Source organism: Ammospiza caudacuta, chromosome 14, assembly GCF_027887145.1.
Source record: "Ammospiza caudacuta isolate bAmmCau1 chromosome 14, bAmmCau1.pri, whole genome shotgun sequence".
Lineage (NCBI taxonomy): Eukaryota > Metazoa > Chordata > Aves > Passeriformes > Passerellidae > Ammospiza > Ammospiza caudacuta.
In genome coordinates, this window is record NC_080606.1 from 13,629,290 (window position 1) to 13,655,423 (window position 26,134).

The following is a 26,134-nucleotide window of genomic DNA, read 5'->3' on the forward strand; positions in this document are numbered from 1 at the left end:
CATACTCTGCAAAGCACTGAATATCCCACAGGGCATTCCCAGACAAGCTTCAGCTGCCACACAGGATCTCCCCTCCAAGAGCCAATGGCAAAGAACAACTCTGCAATATATACTCATTTTTTACTACACTAACAGCCCTCAGGTAAGGTTTCTGCCTTTAGAAATTTGATATAAGAAAGCAACAAGTTTAAAGCTTTGATTATTAAGTCTTGATTTTTGTAGGGTGCATTTTCGTTTTTTCTCCAGCTTAGATTTTTTGAACCCAAAACTAAGTCTCAGAAGACCAGCAATATTTAAAAGCTAAACCCAAATTATGGATCAAACAGATTCAAAAGCTAAACCCAAATTATGGATCCATTTTCACTCATTCTTAGGACAATCATGGAAATGTCTTTATATTCCATCACTGGAGGAATGACATTAATTTATCATCACTTTAAAAAAGTGTTCACAATGTCATTTCTAAATCATTAGCATTTAGATGAGCAAATGGAACAAGCATCAGAGGACAAATTTTCCAGTAGTAGATGAAAAAGCTTTATGTTAAAAAAAATTAAACAGTAAAAAACCTAAATTCCTCACTAAGGGAGGCTTCTGCATTGTATCAGGTGTTTCAGCACAATTGAAATTGTTCTAGAGCTTTGTGCAGGTTATTCTTCCTTTTCAGTGTTATCCTCCTCCCTCTTGTTTAATGTTTTGTTAATAAGAACTGCAAGGCATTTAAATGGAAAAGGCTTCAAGGCAATATCAGTTTTTATAACCAACATTGCCATGCTGCTGGCTGTGTGTCTCACTCCTCAGCAAAGGCAGCACTGTTAACGTGGTGCCATCTAAACAAACAATGATGCTGAGCTACCTGCTCTGTGTGAGGCTCTGAGCTGGCAGCACACACCTCAGGGCTGGAGAAAGGCTCACAGACCCCACAGAGCCAGCAAGGTGCTGCAGACAGCTCTGCATTTATTTAAGCACAAACAAGAGCTCTCTTGTGTGAGAGCTCAGTGCTCCCACAGTACAGCAGACTCACCCGGAATCCTTTAGCTCACAAACAGACAGAGACCCCTTGGGACTTTTCAAGTCACTTCCATTCATGAACACTTCACTGGCCTTCAGCTCTGACTCATCTTGTGCCTCACATTCTGCAGAGATCATGCTTTGTGCAGTCTCTAAACAATTCTCTGTCTCCCCCTTGATGTCCTGGAGCAAGTCAACACCATTTAGCTTTTCTGAATGTGTGAGGAGGGGGGGAGGAGAGAAAACAAAGGAAAAAAGAATGTGAGTAGCAGAATTGCTATTCTAAATGAATAAAATACAAGTGCCAAATAACGCTTCCTAGTCAAACCCCGAGGCACTTGGCTTCAATAGATTCATTTGTCTATAGACAAGCTGCCTATATCAACATGAAATTTTTCATCTTCAAAAATCCACTTATAAAATGAAAGCATGCTGCCTGAATTTCACTCTCAAATAATTTTGAGCAATTCTCTGCTCAAGAAAGGAGTTCCCCTGGCACCTCTGGGACTGGTGTCTCAGGTCATCCCAGTGCTGTTAGGACTGCAACAGAGCTTAAAGATCACTGAAATTCACTGCCTCCCAGGCCTGACTCCCCCAGCTTCCTTACCTGGCTGATCAGTCTTCTCAAGACCCAACTCCTCCTCCTCTTCAATATCCTCTCCCTCCATCACTTCCGAGACAGACTTCCCTTCATTCTGCAACTGAATTGCCACAGTATTACTTGGAACAACTCCCTGTCCTCCACAGTTTCACAAATTCAGTCACAGCTCCCACACAAGACCATTCTGTGCCCAGAAGTGAAGCCACATGAATTCAAAGGCTCACAGACAATCAGGTCACCCAGCAACACGAGCTCTGCAGAGCCAGAGCCTGTGGGACCCACTTCCACCTCCCACCTATTATTTCTGAGATCCTTTTCCCCTCTTTTCTCCAAGGTGTGTGCTAAATTTTTATTCATTTTCAGCTATTGGAAGACTTGAATAATTGAATGTTCAAAGAGGAACAACTGTTCCTCAATATATACAATTTCCCACAAAACTTAGGTCACTGCATTAACAGAAATAATACATCCAGTTTTCTATAGCAATCCAAAGAGAATTGCTCTAAACAATTCTTTTGCTTTAATCAAACAGATGATGCCAGAACTCTATGTTTTCTGGCAGAATGCACACAGTTAAAAAAAAATTACTAACCAGTGTTGTGTTAAAACAGTGTTTAAAAACCAGTCTGGAAGTGATAACATCAGATAACATCCTGTCTATAGGCCTGGAACAAAAATGTAACAAAGACTCTTCATAATAGCCAGCAAAGCAGAAGATGTGTGCAGTGGCAAGGTACTGGAAATTATTCTGGTGCATCAGAACTCTGCACTTCCTGTGGAAGCCATTTTGTGTAAGGATAACAGAGGAAGACATATGACACAAGGCAAAAAGCCCTTTTCTGTCATTATACAGATCAAACAGAAAAGTACCTTGGACTCGTTTTGATCTGATTTCCGTGTTCTTTTCATTATTTCTTCAATTCTCTGTTAAAACATGGAGAACATTTTATGTGACATACAGAACTTTATATTTCAGCATTCTGGTTCAAATTCATCAATCATTATACATTTTCATATTTCACGAGTATACTATTTTCATCACTGTTTTTAAATTTCACAAACCAGAGCTGGCAGCCTTTAAAAAAACACGCTTCTATTTAATTGTATCTGAGACCATTTGCCCGTTCATTTTAGGCTGAGAATTCAAAACAGGCTACCTTTTTCCTTTCAAGCCTTTCCTGCATATTTTGCTGCATAATCCTCTCCCTTTCCAGTCGCTGTCTTTCAGCCTCTTCTTGAGCTTTTGCTTCAGCTTCTTCTCTCTGAAAATAAAACAAAAAGAAGAGAGCACCCAGTGCATAACTTATTCCAACAGTAAAAAGCAAAGGAGTTACAGAATCTGGTTCAACACAGACAGGAACATCAGGCAATCACTATTCAATATCACCACACATTACAACTAAATGTCAATTACCTAGTTACTGACATGAAATATATATTACTATGACATTAAAAAACTGAAACCAACTATATTGAGGTAATGCAAATGTTCTGAATGTTGCTGAGATACTGAACATTGTTGTTCAGACTATGATTTGGAATGAATATTTGGTTAACAAGGACAATCTATAAAGTAACAAGACAGCAATTAAATTCTAAATGTGTCAGAGTTAACTTAAAAATCTTGGCAGTCAGGTATTGCTACCAAGACACTTGGTACTGAACATCTACTCCGTCTACACTGGAAAATCTTTTCCAGTATAACTGGAAAGAAGATAGAAACATAGTTAACACTCTGAGTAACTGTTGTTAACAAACATTTAAAGAAATATCCAGACACATGGCAAAGCCATTCACAGCTCTCTGAACACAAATAATTTCAATGAAAAACTGCTTTAGTTTTCAGAATTAATCTAACTAAGGAAAGCCTGTTTTCTGCAGAACTGCTCCCTTCAGTTCAAAGGATGCCTTTGTAAAGGTACTTGCTGTGGAAGACTATTCAGCAACAGGAAAGGCAGATTTGAAAACACTACCAGTCTTTCTTTGAGAGGAATCAGAATAAACCAGATTACATTCCAGACAGACCATCTCCTTGTAACTCATAACAGTCTGCTGGTTAAGTGGGCTCAGTACAAATATTTTACATATGCAAAACAGCATCCCTGATGACTAAAAAAATATTCCAAAATAGCTGCTTCTGCCCACACTTGAATTTACTAAATGCTAGGGAAAAAAAATAAAAATCAGAGACCAGGGCAAGGAAAAGACCTACAGACAGTCCCAAATCCATCTCAGACAGGATGAACTCAGCCTCACATCATGCCTGACAGAGAACTGTCAAAACCATTCTGGGAAAGAAAAATCAAAGACAAGCCTCTTGAAACCACAGCAGCAGCTTCTTCCAGGAACCCAGCTGGAGGCACAGACCTGCTGTTGAAGCTCTGCAAGTTTTTCCTGCTCCTCCTGCTCCCGGCGGAGCCTCTCCTCCTCAGCCTGTCTCTGCTGCTCTTCCTGGGTCTGCCTCCTTTCCTCCTCCTGCTTCCGCCGCTCCTCCTCCCGCCGCGCCTTCTCCTCAGCTGCTCTCCTGGCCACTTCTTCTTCTCTGATTCTACAATTTCCAAGGTACAGATTACTGGGTATTTATTGCTTTAAAAGTGTGCATGCACGAGAGACAGAGTAGGAAAGCAAGAAAGTTCTAGGCAGTTCAGAAATAACTGGATAAAGACACTTTCTGGTGTGGATTTACAAATGCCACCATCCAGACTTGTCAAAGCGAAAACTGGAATAACTTGGAAGAAATTATCTGTGAATAAATGCTCTTTGCTGATTAAGTCAAGGCAGGTTGTTCCAATAATGGAATGTTTGATTAAGAACTGGATTAAACAATGACCATTTAATAAAAACCATCTGCAACCACGGCATGAATGAAGCTTACAATCACCGTCAAACATAAATGTAGTGGGATTTCCTAAAAGACTCATTCTTCTATAGCCTGAATTCAGAGATTCTCTGGAAGGGGTACACTGCCAGCTCTTGCAGACATACAGAGCAGATCTGATGACATATTTCTAGAGCAGATTATATGCAAGTTTCATAGCTTCATATCCACAACTGGGAAACTGAAAAAATCTGACATTCCACTCTGTTTATAGAAGCATACAGGCGACGCCTGATCTGGAATAAAGTTAGTCAGCACTAACTTAGCCATTTATTTTAACAACTTCTATGCAGTGAACCAAATGCACACTGATTTAACACTTTGAATTACTTGCCTGCAACATTTCTGATCCATATTTCACATCACTAAAGTGAGATTTAATGTACCATCAAACCACTGCCTAAGCTGATGAAATGGAAGTTTAATACATAGAGTTTTACTCTTTCAAACCAAATACAAATAAACCAAACACAAGTGATGCACAAAGCACATTCTAGTTGTGAAACAAAAGCCCCACTGGTGTCTGGAAGGAAAAAGCAGCAGTGATTTCACAGGGACTGTGCATTACATGTGTACTGAGATATAAACTGATGTTACACACAGTAAGTAACCTGTCCCAGGTTGTTGCCAGTGCCTCTCAGCTTCAGGAACTGTATGAACATATGCAGGAACTTAAATTAAAACTTAGAAAACATATACAGCTGGATTGTCCTTTCCAACCACACCCCACCACTGAAAGCATCCCTTTCTTCCCCTCATTTGTTACCTTTCCTCTTCTTGTCTCTGAATTCTTTCTTGGTCTTCACGCTCTCTTTGCTCCCGTGCCAGACGTCGCTTCTCTGTCAGGATTTTAGCAGCTTCTTCAGCTGTGGTGGTCCCTGCTACTGTTTTGCTACCTGATTCTGCAAAGGTTAAAAGAATCTGCTCTTAGAAAGTTCCAGGAACTTAAAATGATGAAAGACGTTATCTCTGTGAGATGAGATCTTATGGCCAACTGATTCAGTATCTTTTCCCTCAGTGCTCATCACAGTGATTGCATCCTTATCTGTAACAGGCCTGCAAGAGCCAAAGGGGAGCCCTGGAGATGCAGAGCCACAATATCTGACATTGAAATAGTAACAGCTCATTTCAACACTGATCCAGCCATATTCCAGATGATACACTTAAAGATACTCTCCAATTATCACAGCATTTAAAAACATGTTTCTGACAAGACACCCTCATTTCTGTAATGCTTGAACACTGATAAGAAAACTGGAAAAAATCTGCTGTAGGAAATACCTTTCACTTCCTTCTAATAAAACTGGACACACAAGACCCTAAAGAAGAAATTATCATTCTTTTATTTTTTCCTTTTTCATAACATTAACATTCATGCTTTTATATTTACTGAGTATCTTAGAGTGCAAATGATCATCATTTCATCTGGCCCTGAAGGCACATACTAATGACTTCAGTAATATCACATTTCTATACATCAGCAACAAATCAATTTCCAATTTACATGGAGATCAAAACAGCTTCAACCACCAGGTGAGCAGATCTTTGCAGGTTGTGCTGTTTATGCTTCCTCATGACCTGCCTGGTGTTCAGGTGTGTGAACATCAGAGGCACTATGACTAATTAACATCAGGAAAAAAGTCAAAACAGAACCATCTTGCCATCCAGCTGCTCTCAATATGTATACTGAAAGAACTCTGATTTCTATTAGGTATTCCCTAGAAATATTTCAGTTTGAATGAGATTTAAAAGCTCATCATCTGAATATTCAGAGAATCAGCTCTTGATGTCAGCAAAGCAGCAGCATCATAATGTTGGTGAGGACCTGCCTTTCTCCTGAACCCTTCACAAATCAGCACATTATGTTTGCTTAACATTTATAAAGCCTTGAAATCAAGGTAATTTTAATGAACTATGACATCAGGGTTTGACCACTTGTTTTACTTCTGACCTGAAGACAAATCATTCAAAACACAATGTCATTATTAGGAACTTTAATACCTGAAAAGCTGCTTAGGCCCCATGGACACATAATCACAACCTGCAGCTACAGGGTATAATTACACACAGCAAACTCTCAGCAGCTGAATCATGGCTGTCTTTTCTGCATAAAAATTGTTCTTGCAGTCCTAGGAAAAGCATTTCAACACTGATGTAGTGCAGGCATAGACAGTGCTCTAACATTTAGATTTACCCAAAGCTGAGAAAACACCACCTCCCCAGACAACACATTGCTTCTCATGTGGAAAAAAAGTTGCAGTCTTGTTGGTACTAACAAAAATCAGCCATGAGTGTTCCAAATTTGAACTTGGTCAAAAGGGGTCCTCCTCCTCCTGAGCAAGAAAGACCATTTTGCATTTACAAAACCATTAGCATATCTGCTTATTCAAGACAGGCAGATGCTTTTCTTCCAATATTCTGTAACTTACTAGATTTCATTTACTGTTGCCAGTGTACAGCCATGAAGAAGTCAAAATGTCTCTCTTCCTCTGCCACATGAGTGTACTTTCTGTTCAGACTACTCGCTTTTCACAGCAGAAGCCATTTTTTGTTGCACATTTGCCATCTCTCCCAGTTATATCAAATCTGGTTGACACCTAATGTCATGTTTAACCTATTTCCCCTCCTCAAAACTGAACAACCTAATGCTCAGCAAGAAGACTAAAGGTTTTACACTTAAGTTCTAGGATTACAGCATGACAGCTTAATTATGATATCTGGATTTGACAGAAGAAAATTAGTCACAACAGAACACTGCAGATATGGAAAGAACAGGGGGAAAAAAAAGAAGAAGGGATTGGGGACCTTCCCATTGCATTCTCACTTCTGCAGTTTTATTGATGATTTCCATATGGGTACTTCAAACTGTTTCCATCTCCATGTACCCCTGTACAGGCTGTTTCCATAGGGCAGGACATGAGATTGCCCAACATGATTGCTAACATGCCATAAGAAAATTCTGACAGTTTTTTACACTCAGCTTCCTTTTCCGTGTACTCCTAGTCATTCTTTTCACCAAAGGACTTCCCTCTTTGTAAGGGAAGGGGAAAGAGAGAAAGAGGCAAGAGAAACAATCTCTGAACACTGGCAAAATCTAGTACTAGCTGGATGGAGGGAAGATTCCAACAGATTTTAAGGCAAATAATTAATTCACAACTAATCTAGGAATCATATTTCAAAGCCTTCAATACCCAGATACAAAATGTGAGGCTCCATGATAGTTTATTACCTATCATCATGCATAAGGTGAGAGCTCATGAAGGAGCACTTCTTATGCTTTAAGTTGAACAAGCCTTTTAATTCTCAGAGAAGCTGCGAGAGGCTGCTGCCAGAAATGACAACTGCTCCAGTCACTGCAAAATAAAAAGTGTTTTACTGTGGAACAGTATATTGCAGGAGGAAGACACAAAAAATAAGACAAAAACTTGATTGCTGTTGACAACAGGCAAACAAGTTCAGTTTGAAGAAGAGATGGGATGAAGATACAATTGCACAAAGCTGAAAGTAGGCTAAACCTACAAGACCTAGAGACTGATTTGCCACATGCCATTCACTGGTGTGCTCTGACTTCAGAAGCTGTCTGGGACAGGGAATTGCACCAACCCATGGGTGAACTGCTGACACAGACATGTAAAATGAAAATTGCCTTGAAAACTGAAAGTAACTTCTTAAGAAAAAATATTTTTGCCTCACATAGCAATATTGCAGTGTACCAAAATGTTCCAAGAGAGAAATGAAATAATCTCTTATTTTGAAGAACATGCTCACTATTTCCTTTTGTTCTATGTGTCAAACAAAGAAGAAGAGCTTTGCCCAGCCCCAGTAGGAATCACTACAAAGATTACTATTTTGAGATTAGAAATAAACTAAAAGGAAAACAGATAAACTGGGTTAATACAGTTTCAGAAGTCAGTGTAGAGAGGAGACAGATCAGGCATCCAAGGAACAAGGACACAGCTTCTTGTTCCAGAACAATGGGAAGATACAGGACTAGGACACATTGTTATGGAGGCTTCAACCAACTGATGACATTGATCAGAAGTGATGATGCTCTGGGGCACACAAGACATTTATCCGCAGTATGGCAGCACACTGAGGGATGGATGTTCTCACTGCAAAGACAAAGGACATGACAGCAAAGACGGATGTGGAACTTTGTACAAACATCCACCTCTGACAGCCAGGCTTCCTTCCACAGGAACACATGCCTAGAGAGCTCTACCATGAGTTCTTCAGGTGAATGACACTTCATATCCAACAGAAGCCATATCACAAGGAGCCTCAGAAGTGGCAGAGAGTAGGAGCAGCCCAGGGAAGCACACAGGAACATGCAGTAACGTGCAGCAAGCACATGTTCCCACTTACCTGCTGTGTGAGGGACTCACCCCCAGCACTGCACACTGGCACTAACTTACACTCTAAAGATCCCTCCTTTTCCTGTCAAGGGTCCCCTAAGTCCTTCTGCAAAGTGTATTGCCTGCCAGACCTCATCAGCAGGCTCTCCTGGATTCTGCTGGAGATGGCAGCTGGCATTTTCCCCAGGGACAGAAGCCAGGCTCAGGGCACAATGGAAAGCACTAGAACACTAATTACTTATGTGGTACATGACTTTCCTGAATCTACCAGGATAATTTCTTAGTGTGACTTGTGAACTGATCACCCTTCCCAAGGCAGAAATGATTGCACACTCACTGGAACTTAGGCCAAGGCAGCCTTCAAGCACTGAGAAAACTCTCTCTCATCCTGTGGTGAACAGGAGCTGATTTTGTCCTCCAAGAAGGTCTCTACAGGAGCACTTTAAGAACCATCAGCTGAACTGAAAGACCTCTGTGTAGTTTAACTACTGACTTTACAAACCTAAGCTAGTAAATCCCTCAGCTAGAGCAGCTGAAGCCCAAAAGGCAAAGAGGATTTCTGCTTTTCTTAAAATTACAGTACAAGTAGTGATATTAACAGCTCCTGACTTAAATCCTTGAGTCAAATAAACCAACTGCTGCATTAAAATTCACATCCCAAAGTCATATAATGAAAAACTCATGTTTTATACAAAGAACAATGAACAGCTTCTGCCTTAAAGCATCCTACCCTCCAGGGCCCTGCCTCACCAGCCAGTTGTTTCCCCACTCTGAGCACACCCTGGAGAGGCCTGGAGCAGGAGTCAGACACTGAGGAACACCCACCTTCTTTGGTCTTTGTGCTAGCTGCTCCTGTATCCCTCTCCAAGGCTGGGGAAGCACCTTGCTCTTGTCCTATTCCTTCTGTGCTCTTATCCTTTGGTTTGCTCTCTGCTTCAGTTTTCTTTTTGGTAATGTTTATAACAGTTGGTGTGAGAGATGGACGCTGGATGGGTGCTGGTTTAGAGACTGGAGTAGGAGATGGTGGCCTTTGTTTAGACACACCAGGTGAAGGTGGGCGAGTCTTCTGCCTGTTGAAATAAAGAGTATTTTTCAGAGCTGCCTGCTGAAATAAAGAGTATTTTTCAGAGCTAACAATGAAAACCTCAACCACACACCTCAGAAGAGCAGTCTCCTTTGTTTAGTTTATATTACGTACCTCACATTTAAAAATAAATCCACCCACAAATTACTGGTGCCTTCCTTATAAAACTCAAACCAGGATTCCAAGACACCTTGGGCACCCAGCCTTACTACCTGAGGCTAACATCAGAAAAGGATTCCTGGCCCAGATCTCCATTTACTTCACATCTAGGATGAACCTTCAAGAAACTTCCTATGCAAATACTTTCTTCAAAAGCTTGCAGACTTTTGTTGGTTTTAGTGCACAGACTGCAGAGAAGATTAGGGTGTGTTTTCTGCACAACAAAGGTTGAAGTAAAAGCCTCATCCCTACTTTGGGAAAGGGAAATCGGACCCAAAATGAAGACTTTTCTGTACAAACAAGGCACAGCATAGGTCATCCAAACTCTAACAGCTCAGCTGTCTTGAGACAGGAAGAAGCCTTCATTTTGTGCTGAATACAAGGTGTTTACACACACCTGGTTGCAGGAAGGGTTTAACCTGGGCACATACCTGACTGCAGAAGGGGACGGAGGGCGCTTCACCAAATTAGCAGGAGAGGGGGATCTTCTACGGGCAGACATGGATGGAGAGGGAGGGCGCCTCAAGCCAGAACCTGGGGATGGTTTTTCTGTCTCTGATTTCTAGAAGATAGACAAACCCAAAATACTGCTGACTCTAGAATACACTGCAGACAGAGGAGCTGCTATTTCAACAAACAAGCAAGTGGTCAACAAGACACACTTTGAATTTCCTTTATGTTCCAAAACACAGACCTGGTCCGTGTTTTAACTTTTACATAAATTAAACCTTGGGAACCATAAGCAGCAAACAACATGCATTCAAGATACAAGAGAGATCAAGTACCATAAAATTCCAATTTGATTTTAATCCTCTGTATTTTTTAGGCAAATGCTATTGTACATTTCATTAATGCTTACTGAAAGCAGCAGCAAAGAGGGAAACAGGATCCCATCCTGAGCTGTTCCAACCCCCCGGTTTAACAGAAACTTAATTCCTGTGGGTTTTCAACAAACCTGGGTTGAATCAGGTGAGCTTGCATCAGATGAAGACACAGAGGACTTCAACCTGTCGATGCTGCGGCTGCGCACCGGCACTTTTGGAGCTGGGACTGGGGAACTGATGGAACTGGCTGAAGCTGAACGAGGACAGAGGTGAGATTCTATAAAAGTTAGGAATTTGACAAGACAAAACAAGAACCAAGTGCACAGCATAAGAACAGGAGAGAAGGAAGAGGGAGAAAAAGAGAAAGAGAGATTGTGTGTGTTAGAAACCATACAGGGAAACACCGCAGGCAGTGCACAGTGCAACGGGTCACAGACAGACACCACCACACAATTAGTACTTGGGAAGCAACAGCACCAAGAATAAACACTCTGAAAGCAGCAGTCTGGAGTAGATAAAAATAAAATGCTTTTCCAAAAATGGACCAAATTTGCAGTACACCAGCATTACTTTCATTTTAATCAAGTTGCATTTGATCACAAATGCTTCAGTTTTAATAGCTTAGCATCTTTCCTGACAATTTTTTCATGAGAGGTTCAGACTTTAAGCATGTTTCCTCTACACTCCAGGAGGAAATCTCCCTTTTTTTCAAAGGTGGTGTAAAAGAAATCTATGTAGAGAAAAAGGTCAACTATTTAACTATGATACCTTTCCTACCTGAAGTGTCAATCTTCTCACATATACGATATTGGAAGAAATTTCCAATTTCTTATTATTTTTTTACTAACATGATCACAGACAGATAAGCAAATATAGATGCAAAAATATTCTAAAGCTAGATATTGGATCCTTCGATAATTCAAGTAAATTGCGACAAATGCAGCACTTACTTTTGTAACTTTATGGAAAATACATTTTATTTTTGTATTTACAGCATTTGTAAATGGAGACCTGCATTCTATTTGTGCACAGGTTGTGTTAAAGCACAGGTACTTTTCTACTGAAATGAAAAAAATACCTCTAAATAAACTTATAAAAATGTATTTTAATTCAGCAATAGGGAGTGTCATGTGCTAACAGTAACAGAAAAAAAGATGGCATTTCCCCACATGATATGAACTGAAGTATTCATGGTAAAATAAAAGCAGCACATACAACAGGTGTGTAAAAATATGACTACAAACCAAAAAATAAATACTGATTATTAGACAAGGGGAACTGTGTGGAAATGTCACCATTACTGATAAGGATCAAGTGAAATGGTGTAAGATAAAAAAATAAGATGTGATTTCATACTAAAGAAGAAACAAGCAAAACTGGGAACACAAGTTGGAAGGTAAAAGAAGAGAAAGGACTCCACATTGGTTCCAGAGAAGCATTTACTGAGGCATTATTAATTAGCCAGTAACAATTCCAGGACATGTGGGATGCAGCTAGGGGGGCTAATTCCTGCAAATTCCTGCTGTAGTAAACTGAGCCCTGCTGTGGATGTATCAGGTCAATCTGGACCAACACAAAACTGTTTGAGTTAGCCAGGGTTTCTCTCTTCTATTATACCTTGACTTCTCCTATCAGCTGAACAAAATCAGCTCAGGGTTCCCTGGACTTATCTCCAGGTACTCCCACTGTCATGTTCCTGCAAGTGTTTCTTCCTCTAAAGAAATTTAAGTTTTGCACTTTGAAATTACAGGTTTGCTTGTTTTGATTCTTTTTCCCTTTCGTAACCTAGTACTGCTCTAACCAGAATGTCTCAGACTGAGTTGAGGTACAAATGCAGATCTCTGTCAGTTAAAAAAACCACACACAAAATCCCCAGAATCAACACCAGCATCTGGTTCTCTGCAGAACAAGTAAACCAGCACTGGAGTTTAAAAGCCAATATTATTATATGGTTTTGTAAAGTAAACATGCAACACAGCATATGAATTGGGTATTAATGACCACAGAAAATACTGGGTAAGTAAAATTACACACAACCATGTTTAACTGTGTGATTCAGACAGAAGTGTAGCACAGTTAGCAGCTACCATCTAAGTTCTTGCTTGAAGAGCAACTGTGTAAGACTTTGAGGCTTTGGTGCCCTGCTGTTACCTGAGGGGTCCTGTCCATCAGCCAAGGTAGCAGCACTTTTACTCCTAGCTAGGGAGGCCTGTGTGGGGGCCAGGAGGCGGCTGATTATGCCACTGTCCAGGGGACTGAGCTGGGAGCGGCGAGCTGGATGACAGGAACAAACCAAAAAGGATCCAACATGAAATCATATCATGGAAAACACAAGCAGTACAAAGCAAAGGAAGACTGAGCATTGTTGCAAATTATAACAGTTTTGGAAGAACAATACTGAAGTCATGGAGGGGGAATTCCAGAGGAAAAGCACAGAAGGGTTAAACACTGCAATCCCTTATGTTGCACTTCTTGCCTTGCTTAGTACAAGTCGTTTTAATGTGCAGAGATTGGCACACGTACAACAGAGGTGAATGCTGAATCCAGTCAAAGTATGAGACATTTTTGACTGAGTTCTTCAGGGCTACATTCTCTAGATTGCAGCAAAGGCTGTTTTGACATAATAAACAGAAGGCTTGCAAGTCAAAGCCAGCAGTTATGGTCAAGCATTGCCTGCACACACAGATTCACACGGACAGCACCCAACATTCTCTCATACAGGAAAGATTCTGAAGCAGAAATAATTTCAACTGTTGGCAACAGCTGCTAAAAAGGAAAGTTTCAGAATTGTTAACTCAGAGGGAAAAACATGTTAGAAAAGGTGCTATTCCTCAGGTTTAGGAATAGTTCCCAGGAAGGTTATTTGTAACCTAGTGGGGAATACACAGATCAAAAGAGACTGAAGCGAGGACAGGTTTCTTCCTTCTGCATGCACATGGTTTACTCCAGCAGCAGGAACAGAGAAGTTGCTTTTAAACTGAATAGTGAAACAGAACTTAATAAACAAAGGTAAGATTTAACTAAGAAGTGAACAGATCAGTGACATTTTTACAATTTCTGTACTTCAATCTACAAGCTCTCAAACAGATTGCTTTCTTAAACAGACACATGTTGCTATCTGCTTGCAGTGCCATTTAATAAAGACAAAGGCCTTCTCAGAGGATTTTTTTTCTGTCCAGAAAAAAAAAAAATTAACTTAACTTTTACCGTTTTATCTTTAACACTGAGTAACTAAAAAGCCATTAAAAAATCCTAGAAATTTAAGAACCTAGGAAACTAGTGAAATCAAGCCTATCCAAACTTTAAAAGCTTAAAAAAAAGATTCAGTTTTATGAAACAACCACCTGGTTTTTCTTCCTTTTTCACTTTTTCTAGCTCTGGAGAGGATTGGGGTTTACTACTCATTCTACTCAAAGATGTGCTCCTCTTCTTTTCTGTTCCTCCTAGAGACCAAGCGTAAGGAAGATTATTTTTAACAAGATATGATTTTCTTAATTGCCATCCCATGCTTTGCTTTCACTAATCAGCTAAAATCATCAATGCATCATTATGAAGCACTATTTTCTCATTAGTTAAATGGTTTGGCTACCATTTGTCTACTTTCCCCCCACCCTTCCATTTTTCAAAGGAATAAGGCTGGTTTAGAGACAGTTACCCAATATCTAGCACTGCAATGTGCATAATGATATTTATGCCACAGTGCACAGACTGCATAAATGCCTGAGTGAAAATATTTATAAAGGACCTGGTTTAAAGTCATCTTTGAATATCCCATTTACTGCCTCCCAATTCTCAAAACAAACTGGTTTCTAGCACCTTTCTGTTCCACCTGCGAACCTTTGGGTGCTGACTGCTGGGAATGTGGAGAGACTTTGTTACTCAGTCTGTTTAATGAGGCACTTCTCTTTGTGGTACCTGGAAGTGAAAGTGCATGGATTAATTATGCTGAAAAGCCCAGAGGTCCCCTCCAACACCTGCCCCATTGCCCTAAGAGAGAGAGAGGAATGATTAAATTGCTTTATAATATTGAATTCTTCAGAAGCAGAAAAACTGGATCAGGGAAGAACCACTTTATAGAAAGCATTATTTATTTTATCTCTGCATGTTTCTGATCACAGCAGCAGGATGTCAGCTACAACAGATTCTTGTTTGACCTACTGAGGCCATCCTTGTACACCTTTAAAATACATGAGAATTTTAAAAGACAATTGCTCACATTCTCTATGGGTATGAGTGAGCCTAGAATTAACACAGAACACAGTGGTAAGTGGAGATACTTCACTGATCCAGGACAAGCATCATTTTCTCATTTCCACATTCTGCTCCTTCACCCTCCCAGGCACACATGCACAACAGAAGCAATCTGGTTCATTCTGTGGCTTTATTTAATGTCCTGTGAATTTACCATTTTTTATCAAACAGACAGTTCTCTCTGAGTGTCAGACTGAGAGCACAGGATCACTCTAAGTCACCCTCTACATCCTGACCACACGGATCACTTGGAGTCTTATCCAAATTTGTTGTATTTTAGGACACCTGAGAATATTTTCACCAAAGTGACTAAGTATTCACAAAGGATTTCAGGGTATGACAACAGATTGAAAGCAATCCCAATTAGCTGATAATTAGTCACTTCCTTTGTAAGAGGTTTAATTTGTACTTTACAACTCTGCTTCTGACTCATATCCAGAGTCATAACACATAATATATGCAGACACATAATATATAAATATAATTTAAAATCACAAGCAGCCTCCAGTGACTCAGAGCCCCTGCCAGTATAAATATAGTCACTGATTTCCCCACCAGGCACAGAGGGGATGAGCACAAATTTTTCTGTTGCATCACCTTCCAACACGAACCAGCAAAATCACCTTTAGCTGTGTCTGTGTCAGGGATTCTTTTAGCTCAGTTTGCTTGATCAGAGGCTGCAGATTGGCAGAACACTGCAGCACAGACCTAGCTGAATCTGCTTTTGTATTAAACAGCTTTTAGCTTATTCATCATTTTAGACAAACAAAAAAGCAAAAGCAAAATCCTCCATATCTGTGATATAGGCAGGTTCATATGAAACTCTGGGAAGAATCCAAGTAAGAAAAGCTCATGCTAAAACAAGTCAAAATATGTGCTCCTACAAATAGTTTTTATTTATCTTAACAAGTATATTAGGACAATTCCTTGCCAAAATTGATTTTTTTCCATCCCATTGGCAATCAAATGACTGAAGCTGTCTAACAGAACAAGGCAAACTTTATTTTTGTACTGTTTCTATTTTGCTGAAATTTTAGGGTGTGAATTAAGCATGCAAATCCATAGAGATGATGGGAAATTATCTGTGAATCATTCAGCAAGATTTGACTTTAGAAACAGAATTACAGAAATAAAAAATAAAAAAACCAGCAGTTTTTACCATTTTTACCATTGCTCTTCTTCTCTAACAGAGATCACACCAACTGGGTCAAAGCCCTGACCAGTCAGGCTGGATTAACAAATTGCATGAAATGCATCTGAGATCAAAATACGAAGTGAGTCACACAGCAGGGGAGGAGGGAGGAGTTCCCATTCCACCTCCTGTGTCCTCCCCAGGCACAGCTGAGCAGTGCCCTGCTCCCAGCACCCCACACATCCCCACTCACCTCGATCTGAGGCATTTAACTGAGCTGCAGATGACGAGGACAGGCCTTTGCTCACGGCAGCCTCTGCCTGTTTGAGGTTGGCTGTGGAGGGCGAGCGTTTGCTGGCTGTGGAGAGAAGTGAAAACTTCAGAACCTGCCCTCAATCTGAGCCTTCCACACCTTGCTGAGAGCTCACTCTCCAAGTATTACATCCTGAAAGCTATTTCTGCTTTTGTTTGATGACAAATACAAAATTTTGTTTTCCTTTGAACAGGCTTGATACCATTAGCACCAGCTGAGACAGGCACAGAAAAGGCAGAGTTTAGGGGAGTCATGCCAGGATTTATGCATATGTGTGCAAAAAAGGGATTTTTAAACCCCGTGCCCCTAACATGTAAAGACAAAAGCTACTGAGATTGTCTGCTGTTATCAGACTGGCAAGACACAGAAAATAACAACAAAATCTGGAAAATTTCTTTCTTCATTCCTGCCACATAGGTATGTCAAAACAGTTTTTTAATCACTAGTTAATACATCCAAACCAAAACAAATTATTTTGGAGGAATAAAACCAAGTCGTGAGGAAAGGCAAGAAAGCATTCCTGATTGCTGTATTTTAGAAACTGCCAATTTTTCTCTAAAAGCTACTCTTCAGTTAATGTTTCCTATCAAATCTGAAATTTTTCAGAAAAAAACTGCCACATGAGGCATAAATATTTTTTTTGTATGTGTATACAGATATATATACATGGATAAAAATCGCATCTCGTGTGGCAGGACTGAAAGTTTCTTACAAGGCAGATAAATAGATACCTGCTTTTTAATTTCAAATAATGTGCTTTCAGGATGAACACTACTCCAGAGTGTGAAAGCCTTGGAAAAGCATATACCTGTTGCTATAGAAACTCAGTAAGCAGAAAACATTAATGTACACAGAGTGGTGCAGACCAGCACAACAAACACACAAAATTCTACACATCTAATACAAGTAACCAATTTTACTGACACACTGCACAGCAAAGATGATTAATCTGAACTCATTAGTGCATAAATACCAAAGGACACAGCAGCACTACTCACCACAGAGGCAATATCTTTTCCCTTTGCCAGCTTGCTACAACAGCCCCTTACAGCCAGAGCCAGGACATGAGGATTCCTATGGACAGCCCTATGGGAAGCTCTTGGGACAGTGGAAAAGAGCACAGTCCCCATGGGATAACAGGGAGATCTACCAAATCCAGTTTAGAAATAAAGATCTGAGCTTAGTGCATGCTTCCCCAACATATTAAAAAGAAGAAGAAAAAAAGGGAGCATTTTATGAATGGAGTCTGAGAACTGGGATAACTAAACAGCCTTAAGAGGTTTTATATATGAAAATGAGGAAGCTCATAATTCACGTATTCAGTACGTTTGAAGGGGAAGGCTACCCTCTAGTGTCTGCTCTTTAAAGGAAATCCTGGCTCCTGACTGAACTCAGCTGAGTCCAAGGCCTCCAAACATCACAGAAACACTTCACACAGATTTCTCTTGGTTCAATTTAGCACTTCAGCACTTGTATGAAATCTGAGATTTGGTCTATCACCTACTGGGACCCAGCTACAGAGGTCAATGCTTTTTCAATCAATACATTTGCATGATCAGATGGCCTCAACTTCTTCCCTACCTCATTCGCAGAACAAATTCTGAGACTTTAAAGTTCCTTTCTCTAGAAAAAAAAAAGCTTTAGAAGACAGGCAGGATATTCCTGCCTCCATCAAGGGATTTGAAATGCAAGAAGCACACAGCCCACGTGACACCAACTTCTCTATTTTTCTAATGGAAGGGGGAAAGCAAACTGCAGCAGCAGAGCTGAAGAAAGCACATGTCTGCCATGCAGCAGGACTTGGAACTGGGCAAGGAGCTGGGAAACATGGGATCTTAGGAAAATCAGAGGAGGAGCTTTCAGTCCTCACAGGATTTCACTGAGAGAGGGTGCTGCAGCACTGCCTGAGGCTGGGTAACATTAGGCTACATGAAATAAGATCAGCTGTGTCTCACTTCCTCCCAAATTTCTACTAGGACAAGGAAGCTCTTTATTTAGCAAGGAGAGGCTCTGGCAGCCCCATTTCTATTCTAATTGCATGTCTCCAGTCCTGATGCACCTGAACCTCTTGTTCTGCTCAGCAGGCACCACTAAAACACCCCTTTAGCAGGGCTGTCATCAAGGATGCTTTATTGCACAGCCTGGCCATTTCTCCTGGCAGACCCACACCCTGCCTGCTTCATCTCTGCACTGACAGCAATGCCATTAATGTAACACTTGACTCTGGGGCTTTCATCCCTTTTTACATTTCTCCATCAGCAGGATCCCTGCTGTGGTCTCATGAATCACACTCAGCATCCCACAGAAGTGCTGATGGCTGGGGAAATGTTCCATTACATGGGCTTCACTTTCCAGAGAACACCATCACCCAAAACCTCTGCTCTGCCACTCAATGTTCCTCAATATTACTGTTGACACACCCTGTTCATGGAAGACATATCTGATTCTGCATTTTTTTTTTGCACAGCACTACAACAGATAAGAATGCCTTTTGTCCTAAAATATTTAAAGAATATTTGAAATCAGATCCCCAAATGGTTCTCATTTCAAGAAATGGGGATTTAATCCCAAATCTGCCACAGAATTTGACAGTGGAAATATAATATTGCATTGAAATTTGCTCCAGACATGCAGTTAGAGAAGATGCAGTATTCAGCCACAATGATGTAATGGACTAGAGCTCACATGGTGTCATTTTTCAGAGTAAAAAGAAAAGGTAATTGTTGACCTTCCAGAAAATACACAAATATAAAGCAAAATGGACCATATAAGGATTTTTTAGAAAGCCAGCTGAACTTAAATATCCCACACGGCTTAGGAAGATTTTAAACAATAAAGTAACGAGTTCTCAAAGTTAAAAGGAACAACCCTGAAATAGGAATAAATATGAGAAATGTAAAACCAGTCATGGTTCCACATTATCCACCCCACACATCATAGCTTCATGTTTGAAACATTAACATAAAATCAAACACAATTTTCAAACAATGTGGGTGCACAAGGGTTTGCCTAGGACATTGCATTACCTGTTTATCTCCATAGCAATTTTTTTCCAGATTGGTGCCAAGTTACCCAAATTGATCTACTGCTGCTGAACTGCCTACATAGTTATTTTATGATGCATAAATCACAGTTTAAACACTTATTATTATATCAGGAGCATTTGTGTTGGAGGATATTTTATCTTAAATGTGCTTCAGCAGCACTGAAGATCTTCTTCCACAATGCAAAGAACAGACAAAGCTCATTTCCTCACACAAATCAGGAGAGAGCAAAGAACATTATTTTGTGCTTGTTAGTAGAATAAAACCCAGTGCTTCCTTAAACATGTAGGACAAATGTGATTTCCCAGTTTCAAGGTTAAATGATACTTGGTAGTGTGAGATAGTGAATGGATTTATCTATGTATCCAAGGAAAACATGTAAAATAGATAAACTAACCCAGCCAAACTGGATGATTTTGGAGAAAATCAGGGGCTCATGATGTGCAGGGCAAGGGAGGAGAAAAGTTAACTAAAATACACATGCTTCTGCTGTGTTGCCAGAGTAGTTAAACCGTGCTCAGTCAGACCTCAGTGCATTTTCAAGTCTCACTTGTGTGTGTCACAGACAGCTGCACTGCATTAGTAACGTTGTGGGCACGCACAGACTGCCAGGACTCAGACTCAGCTGGGTCTCAGCTGAGAGTTTTCACCCCAATCTAGCTACAGGGAGTAATTCTGCTTATTAAACATTTGTATCAGTGATCCAAAGCATTTCTATGAATGGCCCAGTCTGTAAACTGGAAAGTGCCAGAAATCCAATGAAAACACATTTCATGTACAGAATTACCTTTAGGTAACTGGGACAGCTCTGATTTTGCAATACCCTTCATGGGAAAAGTATCAAACTGCTCAAGAGACCCATTCCCTTTCAAAAAGTTTCACTAAAATATCTTTGATTTTGCAAATGTGACTTCAACTGCTGGTATACCAAAGCAAGAGGGAAACAAACCAAGACCTACCATGTACTTTCTGCAAAGCAATGAGAGTCTGAAACTGCCCTTAAACCCTCCAAACACCACTGAACTAATTTATGTTCAAATACATGCCCATAGAAATTTCTCTTCTCCCTGTGCTGTATCCAGACCTCTTTAAAAACCCAAATGCATGTAGCCTTTCCCTGAGAATTCCCTCAGCATGCCATGACTTAAGCTGTAGTTGAATTAGCTGGGAGGGATAGCCAAAATGAGGGGGGCTGCTTTCTACTTAGGGATCACATTTGTTGCACAGCTGGCCAAGATCCAGGAAAAGATCTAAAGAAGATGGTTTTCCTTAGTGTGAGAAGAACTCAAGCCTCAAAGGTTAGTAGAGAGTGTAAAATAACAGAAAAAGAAAATTTTAGAAATCTATACCACCAGTTCCACCTTCATCAGTGCTCTGTTGTTCTGTAGAAGAAGAAGGTTTGTAAGTGAAGTCATGAGGTCAAATAGCAAAAAAAATGCAAATTAACCACAAATTGGGGATGCTGCATATCAATATCAAAGCACTTTCAAACATGTTACAAACACACACTCAAGCTGACAGAAAATGACAGTACCACACTCAGTACAGTTCCACCAATATAGAGGATAGGCTGAACTAAAGCATTTTTGATTTATTTTATTCTTGGCCAATAACTTATGTTATTTATTGGTGGTTAGGTAGTGCATGAAAAGATCCCTTCCACTGCAATCTTTATTTGCTGGTCTGATTTCAGAATGTTTACAAGCAGAAACAGTTAATTGTGGAACAGCAAATTATCTCAGTTCAAATTAAGGACTGTTAAAATGCATCACCTAATCCAGAACAGAATTCATGTTCCAAGAAGCTTGGACTGTCCACCACATATCCTTACCCATTACTGGGCATTCAAATGATCAGTCAGCATTCTGTAACTCCAAGGGTGTGTTTTAAACATTTTAGATGTGATATTAGAGGACAACTGGGTACTTTTGGTTTCATCACCAATCCCAGCACTCCATTACATGAACTGCATTTGAAGGATTCTGAATTATCTCAGTATTACAGATCATGATTCCCCTTGGCTGATGTTTGAGGGCTGGCAGTGCTGTCACGTGCTGTATCTCCCATGGAGCTTCTCTCCAGCTCTTCCCAAGGTCAGAAATAGCTCTGAGTCTGAGCAGCATTTCAGGGCAAGTACAGATATGACACCTCCCAGGAGCTACCCACAGATCCTGCTTTCAGATCCCAGATAGGAAAGGATGCCCAGGTCCCTGTGAATAGTGCTCCACCTGCCAGTGTTCACACAGAATATTCCATTATTTCAGTCCTACTAAACCCAGTGCTGCTTACCTGTTTTGCCTTCTGAGTCTGGAGTTACAGACCCCCCCCATGACCATCTCTTCTGTCGTGTTTCCAGGCGCTGACTCCGCTCCAAGGTGCGGTGCAGAACTGCTTCATAGCGCTCCTACCAAACAACAGCTCCATGAAGCTTCACTGCTAACCACAGCCATGCCAGGGAACAAGATACAGACCCCCTCCCTTCCCCAGTATGATTTATTATCTGTTTTACCAGACTGCTGTTACAAAAATTATCATGCAAAGAATGCTGGAGGTAATTAATGGCTTCAAAACACTGCAAACATGATTAGGTTGAGCTAAAGCACAGATAATCTATTCTACTCTTTACTTAAAATAGCCACCAAACAGATTTCCTATTCAGTAAACAGCACTACTTATTTTCTAAATAGGGATGAACCCCAAAGTGAGCAAAAGTAACCTGTTACCCTTGAAATATTTATATCATCCAGTTATTTCTAAAAGGTGATAAAAATTCGCCATTATAAAATACCAAGTATAAAATTAGAACTGTAAAAATAATGACCCAGGTCTTAACAGACACTGACAGAATGAGAGATGTGATGAAATCAGGAACAGCAAGACATGAAGGCAAAAGTACAATAGAAGACCAATCAACTTCAGGCCTCAGCAGCCATTGCTGACAGGACATAGGGGGCTGAAAGAAGCTTTTGCTGCTGTCTCCAGAACCAGTAACTGCCAGCAGGGGAGCTTTAGCTCTTGTGCATAAGATGAACTGTGCTGGACTCTTTCTTGCCAGCCAGGTTTCCACACGTGTCAACAACACATTTCTCTTGTGGAATAGTTATATCCCAAGTGATCTTTTGCAGCAGTATTTTCTGCAGATACACTGCAGTAAGATGTCAAGGGAACTCATTATACAGTCATTTCTCCCACTTGGGGACACTAGATTTTCACCTCCTTTCAACACCATTTCACAACACAAACTAAAGAAGTCACCATGCAAAACACACAATGTAAACCTGAAAGGAAGGGAGGATTCTGCTCACTGGTAAAAGATAAAACTAGAAGTTTTTGTTTGAAATATAGAGCTTAGTTCCCCTCTGTTAGAGAAACCTGAACTAGAGTTTACCTAAGGTGCCAAAGTACCCAGACATTATGTAATCTGTAGATTGTATTTCCATGGAGGTATCTGCAGTGCAGCAATTCTTCAGTCAGAGTTAAAGACATAGGCTTCACTTTACAAATGACAGAAATGAGCTGAAGACCTCAATACAGTGAGCTCAGAGATATGCAGAATACCTGAGGAGCAGGGGGGAGACAGGTATCTGAATCCTCACCACAGCTAGTGGTCTTCAAGATTTTTAGAACCACTCCCTTTTCCACAGTATTTGCTACTGTGCTACTGCTCCTCCCTTATTAGAAGATTAACTAAACAAGACCGGGCTGAAAAAGCTAACAATAAGAACTTGCACATTTAATATGCACTAACAGAGCTACTTGTCAAAAGGATGGAATAACTTCATGTATTTATTTCTGCTGTCAGCTACTATCCATTGAGTAAGTCCCAAACTCAAATTCTGCTCTGCCTGTCCATGTGCAGTCAGAGCAAAGGCCAGTGAGAACAGACACCACACAGTTCAAAGCAGCAAATGACAAATACACAGATAACATCAGCACCTTTCATCATACAGGAATGAATTCTGATTTAGAAGAATTAAGAGAATGTGAGTCTCAGGCCACAGCAGGGCTCCAAGAGAAGTCTAAGATCTGTCACCCACACTGATTTACAGAGAGACTCTACAAGGTGCTCTGAAGGTATCTGGAAATATAGGAATATGGGGTGGGGGTTTTGCTCATGTGAAAAGAGCCAGTGGTCAAACAGCCACAGCTCCTGAAGTCCTGAGTGCCTCAGCTACAGCCAAAGCTCCATGGGGAAGGTGGACATGTGCCTACATAGCCCACTGTAGATGTGGAAAATACTTTTATGTTCTAACACATTCATCATCTCCCTGAGTTTCTCATTCACAGCACTTCAGAGCATGGTAATGTAGGAAAACAATGTAGTTCTTGTAAACTATGGAACTTTGATGTGTGTTACCTTTTCCTCCTCTATTCTTTGTTTCCTCTTCTCTTCTACTGCTGCCCTCCGTTGTTCCTCTTTTTGCTTCATTTCTTTTAGCTTTCTCTGCCTTTCTTCTAACTGTTTTTCATACTGGAGTTTTGCTTTTCTCTCCTTTTCAAGGATTTGTGTCTCTTTGGCAGCTGTAAGAATATTTTACAGAAAAAATTAAAATTAAACTTAGCCATTCATGGATACTGCAATGCAACTTACAAGCAAGAGACTATCCAAGCAGAATTCTTACCACCTGAAGTGAAAATGTACAGGAAGATGAGCTTGCAGAGGTGACAACAAACAACAGACTCATCTTTAATTCTGTCCCCAGGCTGGAAGTGGAATTAGAACTTTGCCTGCTACTAGGCTTTACTGTCTAGACGGGAATATCAGGATATGTATATTCCCTAAATTAAGCATATACCTTTCTTATCAACATAATAGTGATGTCTCTGTAAGGAAGCTGTAAATTAAAAATCAAAAAGCAGAATTTTCTATGTTGTAGCTTTTTTTAAAGAACAAAATATAATAGTATTTAAGGCACTGAATGACAAGATGGGAAGACCCTACAGTTCCTGCATCAGAGTTCAAAATAGTTCTATCACCATTCCCTGCAGCCTCCAGCAAGGAACAGCTGTGTGCAGTTCAACAGGAAGCCTCAGGTCCTGTGACACAAAGCTAGAATGCACAGAGAGTATTTTCCATGGCCAGACAGATGAAATGAACCAAGAGACCAGATAATCACACCAACAATGCACAGGCAGCATCTACACATAGGGCCTCCAAAATATTTCTGAATTTTATGTGTCATAATACTACCCTGTTCCCATATTAGGATAACACAATAATTCCTGTTGTTGTGGGTTTTTGCTTTTATGTTGAGAAACAAACACACAGCTCAGAGAGACATCTCTCCTCACAAGCTGGGAGCCCAAGGCCCAGCACTGCAGGGCACACTGTGACCCTTTCATCTCCTGCTACACACACACATGCACTGATTCACATCACAAACAGCACAAAGCTGGGTGAGAGCTTTCTGCTGTTATCTAGTTCAGATTCCCTGCTAAGATAAAGTGTATACTGCTGACACTTCAATGCAGGAGTCATTTCAGTGTGCTGGGAAACAAGGGAAGCAGTGTTCAAGGCAAACAAGCCATTCAAGTAGCTAAATCTTTTTTGGTTTTCTCTGAATCAGCATTCTCCAAACATCAGTTTTCAGGGCTATAGGAAGGAGTTCTAAGCTAAAGGTTCTATTTTCCAAAGTAGTTTTGTTAAGGCTTTCAGTAAGGAATTAGCAAAATTTGCTGGGTTGGTCATTAAGAAATGGAAGGTCAGAAGTGACACAGAGCTTGAACAAGCTACAACTCTGTACAGTGTTCTCCTCTCAAATCAAAACCTTCTTCATTCAGGTTCACAGATGGACACTGATGCAAGACCAAGAGCAGACCTTGTCTCTTGTCCCCAGCAAGCTGACAAAAAGTGACAAAACATGGAGTAAGTGGGACAGTAAATCCTTTAAGAGAAACATTTTAGAAAATGATATTTGAAGTGAAACATGAAAATACCATGTTGCTTTTCCCGCTCTTCTCTCCGCTCCCTGGCCAGCCTTTGCCTTTCTTCTGTTCTTAGCATGGAACCATCTATCACTGTCAAAACAAAAATTGAAGACACATAATTGTCAATGATTTTGAACATTCAAATTTAAATAAAATGTCAAAAGTTTTCCCTATCAAAAGGAGAATGAAACTTCCTGAGAGATGCCCACACCACCAAATCACTGCACACTCTATTTAGAGATAAAAGACACCATCTGAAAAATTCACAGAAAGCTGAACATCGCCCTCTTCCCTCTTTCCATTCCCTCATAATTCTATTTTTAACAGGTGCAAGAGAAAGCAGACATCATATTAAAGGCTCAATAGGTACAGGCAAAGAAAAGCCTAAGTCAGACATGTGAGAACATACCCTATTCCAAATTCAGCCTGAATTGTACATATTAACTCCCATGAACAAGAATGACAGGAATTTAGGAAAATGTCATCTGGGAACAGATAGTTCACCTGTCATTACAAATTCAGAGCACTGTAGGACAGCTCATTTGCAGACTAAG

General features: G+C 40.4%; 1 protein-coding gene across 1 annotated transcript in view; it reads right to left on the reverse strand.

Moving 5' to 3' along the window:
* Positions 1-26,134, reverse strand: part of MAP7D3 (MAP7 domain containing 3) — a 42,682-nt gene that overhangs the window by 3,183 nt on the left and 13,365 nt on the right. The window contains exons 3-19 of the mRNA XM_058814336.1: positions 25,590-25,670; positions 24,010-24,173; positions 21,942-22,056; positions 21,002-21,034; positions 16,549-16,653; positions 14,729-14,827; positions 14,257-14,355; positions 13,064-13,186; positions 11,044-11,189; positions 10,520-10,650; positions 9,671-9,915; positions 5,257-5,392; positions 3,980-4,160; positions 2,770-2,874; positions 2,483-2,536; positions 1,619-1,712; positions 1,025-1,223 (exon numbers count right to left, since the gene is read on the reverse strand). Coding sequence (XP_058670319.1) covers positions 1,025-1,223; positions 1,619-1,712; positions 2,483-2,536; positions 2,770-2,874; positions 3,980-4,160; positions 5,257-5,392; positions 9,671-9,915; positions 10,520-10,650; positions 11,044-11,189; positions 13,064-13,186; positions 14,257-14,355; positions 14,729-14,827; positions 16,549-16,653; positions 21,002-21,034; positions 21,942-22,056; positions 24,010-24,173; positions 25,590-25,670 — 2,110 coding nt within the window. The remainder of the gene's footprint in view (positions 1-1,024; positions 1,224-1,618; positions 1,713-2,482; positions 2,537-2,769; positions 2,875-3,979; positions 4,161-5,256; positions 5,393-9,670; positions 9,916-10,519; positions 10,651-11,043; positions 11,190-13,063; positions 13,187-14,256; positions 14,356-14,728; positions 14,828-16,548; positions 16,654-21,001; positions 21,035-21,941; positions 22,057-24,009; positions 24,174-25,589; positions 25,671-26,134) is intronic.